Raw genomic sequence first — 4,063 nt, 5'->3', positions numbered from 1 at the left:
ACATGCCACCCAATTCATAATGAATTTACATATCCAACATCTAAATTTTTCTTTTTCATGAATTGATGAAAGTGTTATAAAAGTAAAAATTAAATCTTAGGTGTCAGGTAAGTAAATGCATAGAAATTGGGTGGTATGTATGTAATTCTTCCTATAAGTTACTTGATTTATTACAACCTTCCTTTTAGATCCAACAATTTTCAAATATGAGCAATCTTGATTATGAAAGGAGCAAGATCGGAATTGAAAGTTTTTGGAAAATGATCTAAAATGGTTTGTTGAATGAATTTTGGCTTATCATTATAAAAATTGCACAATTCATCAAGTTAGCAAAGATTTCACTCTACTAGACCTACTTAATTTGTCATATTTAAGAGTGAGGTAAATCAGAATAAAGAAATTGATAAAGTCAGTATTTAGACCTGGAGTTGGGAGATTTTAGCAGTTGGGAGATCTTTCTTCAAAGCCAATGATATTGGCGACATTGCCAAAGAAAAGCCAGGTAGATGAGTGATAAATTACTCATGATTAGTTTGAAGCTACTCTGTTAGTTTTATCTTCTGCGTAATTCCAAATAATGGTTTGGAATTTAGCATTTTCTCAACCAGATTTAATGCTTTTGATTCAAGATATTTGCCACCGTTTTGTAAGCATGAAAAGATGCATTTAACTTTTTAAAAGTTAAAATAGTAGTAGTTTTAACATTATCATTTATCTTCTAAATGTGCTGACTAATCTTTCTAAATGTGTTGACTAATCTTTCTATGCCAAACATTATGTTGGATCGCTCTACTGCCTTGAAAATGGTGGTATTTCTTAATGTTTTTTCATGAATATCGCATGCAAACTATATGTTCAGCTTCTGGAAATACACACCATAATGCCTCAATCAAACCCTTCTCTATGTCTGAGAAAAAATCTAATGGTGCAACTTCAAACTCAAAAGAAATAACTAAATTTCTCGTAAACCATTCTCAATACCTCTTTGACTCGGACTCAACTACTGCACATGCGATTGTAAAAAGTCAATTATTCTCATCCAACGCATTCGTCGAAAGCAAGACCCCAAGTATTTAGATTTTAAGTGGCATGCATCAAGACCCACAAGAAGCTTGCATCCAGCTTGAAAATCATTGATGCACACCTTAAAACTAACATACAATACCTCAAATGTTGGATCAATACTACTGTACTAAAAGGTAATATGAGCTTCTGACAAGCTCCGCACATAGTGCAAGAACCCACTTGAAATCATCATCAACTAATCCAAACATTTGATCTCGTGTTAATTGTTTGGATGTTCAAAACTTCATATAATGTAGGGACAAGTCGTAGTTACTTTCTAAGCCAAATTTTAATTATTTTGGAGACATGTCTGGATGGGCTTTTACCATATCTTATACTTTATCAGCCACCCAACTAGCCATTATTTATTCGTTATCAAATATATTGACACCTAGACAAATATGTGAAGCTTCTATTTACCTTACTTCAAATGTTTGCCCATCGGCAAACCCTGACCCTCTCACTCTCCATGGGCAGCCACTATAAAATTAAACGGCAATAACTCTCATTTTATCCCTCGTCTCAAAATTTATTACAAACTTTTCAGCAATGACCAATATCCGTAGAAATTGCTTCAAAGTTGCTGAATTTTTAAATTGAATGCCAACCTTTTAAGTACTATCGTTAGTCATTTGGCTCGTTAACTGTCCATCCATACACTCATCGAGTTTATATGTGCATCTACCGGTACTATCAAAGCTTGATTGATAGTACTCAATTAATTCACCGTCATTCGACATAATGATCTGTAAAATATTTGTAGAAACAAAGACAATTATTAAAAAATCAATGAAGTGCTCTATTATTATAAAGGAAAAATGTACTTTACTAAATATTGGATAAAATCTTAGGGGCTAAACTAATCTACGTCCAAATAAATGTTGGAATTTTGGAATGAAGCAAACAGGATGTTACTTCACATTCTCAAATTTATTTATCCATGTAACTAAAAGGTTACAGAATTAAGTCACACTCTCAAATCAACCAACCAAATGGATCCAAAAGTGATTTACACTAATTTAATATTGTTCAGAGGATTTCCAATCCATTTTCATTTCCTTCAGTTCAGTCACACATTCAAACAGAGATTATATGCACACACAGCTAGACTCCAGTGTTCGAGCTTCACAGACACCATTTAAAAGTATAAGAGACGACTAATGAACGCATACAAAAATTTACTACAACATATAAAGGATAATAATTGATGAGGACCAGTTCACAAGCATTGTTTGAATACATATCAGCATAACTCTTTACCTACTACATAAAGTGACAGACCCACCATAGCTCTTCACCTACTGCTAACTCATTGCATCATGTGGTACAGGAATACATATCAGAAGCTCAAGTAGGAGCTAGATGTTGCAAATAATGCAGAAAAGAAGTATGCTCAAAGTATGGTAGTCGTTCCATTCCATCCTGTGGCTAAAGAAGGATCCAAAGCAAGTTCACAGGCTTATGCGAATAATGCAGAAAAGAGGTGAATGAAAGGATCGATGTGAAAAAAAAAGGGGAATGAAACAATAATCGGGTCATGACTTTAAACGGGAAGAAGGAAGGACATATCGCGCAAGAGGCGAACGTCGGCACGGACCTTCGTGGGAAAAAGGGTTGGCGCGTGTTGGAGGCAGGAAACTACCGGCTTCCATGGCTAAGAAAAAGGATTTTAGATTTTTGGGTGGTTGTTTTGAAATATTTGAAGTTGAGATGTTCATTTTATCATTAGTAAATTTTTAAGAGGTGGGTAAGTAAAAAAACTTAAAGTTAATTGCAAATAAATTCTTCAAAACATTCATCTTTGACCAATCTTGTATCTAACTTCCTTTCATTTTTTAGCTTAATCCATTTTCCTATTAAGATCATTCCATATGCCAGAAAATTCAATAAATTCTTATTACATTAAGAAGATACAGAGAATACGAACCTTGATAAAAGATGCAACTAATACATTCTTTACTCCGACTCTTGCAAGCCTCCTAGCACCACGGATCCAACAAACAGACCAGCAGCTCCAACCCCAAGCAAGGCGGCAACAAACGCCTGTGCCGCAACGAGTAAAGCCGAATCATCCGGGATGAGCACGATCGCCGCTACGGCAGCGATAATGAGAGGCAAGGAGAAAGACGCAAGTGTCGATGGTGACGACCCCGCTGCCTTCTCAAAAAAGCTGAGAAGGCCTAGCTTCTCTGCTTTGGAGAAAAAACCAAGCTTCTCAATGGATGAAAGTGTAAAACCTAACTGTTCCGCCTTGGAGAGGAGGCCAGCTTTCTCCACTCCGCTCAACACTTTCCTCTCCTCCAGTTTCTTCACCACGTCAACGCTGACCTCCTCGGTTCCCTCGGAGAAGATTCCCGCTCCATACCACTGCTTCTTCCAGTTCTTGTCGTATCTGTTGACCTAATTTTAAAACAGTGGAGAAATAATTAGGTTTTCGTGAGGATTAGAAAGGCAAAAGAGGATTTCATTTGTATAACCTTCTTTTTCGTCGCCATGGCGAGGAACTCTAGAGATTTTGTTTGAGATGGGGATAAGCGATATGAAGAAGGGGAAGAGAATGCGGCGGTTGCGGCGGTTGCCGCGGAAGAGATTGCCGTTGCCACCATTTGAGCTTAAAATTGAATCTGAAAATTTTTTGGATTTCTTTGGAAGAAATGAACGTGGTTTTCATGTTGCGGAAAGGTCTGGTTTTCACTCAACGTGGGTGAGAGGATTCGGGGCCATTCAATTTGAGCCACTAGAGAATGGTGTGGCCTTATCTAATGGGACCCATTTATAAAAGGAACTTTGGGTATGTTTTGGAATTTGTGATTAATTTTATTAAACATATTCTTTATCAAATTATTTTTCAAATGGCTTGGTTATATTATCTAATTATTTAGTTATTTCTTTATTTCAGTTATATTTTTTAAAAATTTAGCATTATCTCAAATTAAAAATATTTGTAATAATATAGACCGCATTTGACTCAAATTATGTTGAAAAAATATAAAAAGGA

At 35.8% G+C, this 4,063-nt stretch overlaps 1 protein-coding gene across 1 annotated transcript; it reads right to left on the bottom strand.

Annotated features, from left to right (window-relative positions):
• Positions 1–2,847: 2,847 nt before the first annotated feature.
• LOC110032246 lies at positions 2,848–3,780 on the bottom strand. The gene is made up of 2 exons (XM_020735813.1): positions 3,543–3,780; positions 2,848–3,465 (listed from the first exon to the last, which is right to left on the bottom strand). Exons 1-2 carry the CDS (start codon positions 3,669–3,671, stop codon positions 3,022–3,024), a joined length of 573 nt encoding a protein of 190 aa, XP_020591472.1. The 5' UTR covers positions 3,672–3,780; the 3' UTR covers positions 2,848–3,021.
• Positions 3,781–4,063: the final 283 nt, after the last annotated feature.

This window comes from Phalaenopsis equestris, unplaced genomic scaffold (genome assembly GCF_001263595.1).
Source record: "Phalaenopsis equestris unplaced genomic scaffold, ASM126359v1 Scaffold000895, whole genome shotgun sequence".
In the NCBI taxonomy this organism is placed as follows: domain Eukaryota; kingdom Viridiplantae; phylum Streptophyta; class Magnoliopsida; order Asparagales; family Orchidaceae; genus Phalaenopsis; species Phalaenopsis equestris.
Note: the sequence above shows the minus strand (reverse complement) of the source record. Positions and strands in the feature narration are given on the sequence as shown.

Bases quoted from the DNA above. Each gene is read 5' to 3' on its own strand.
- LOC110032246 (XM_020735813.1), bottom strand. From the start codon at position 3,671: ATGGTGGCAACGGCAATCTCTTCCGCGGCAACCGCCGCAACCGCCGCA. The intron at 3,466-3,542 runs GTTATACAAATG...TTTTAAAATTAG, and splicing joins CCATGGCGACGAAAAAGAAG to GTCAACAGATACGACAAGAA.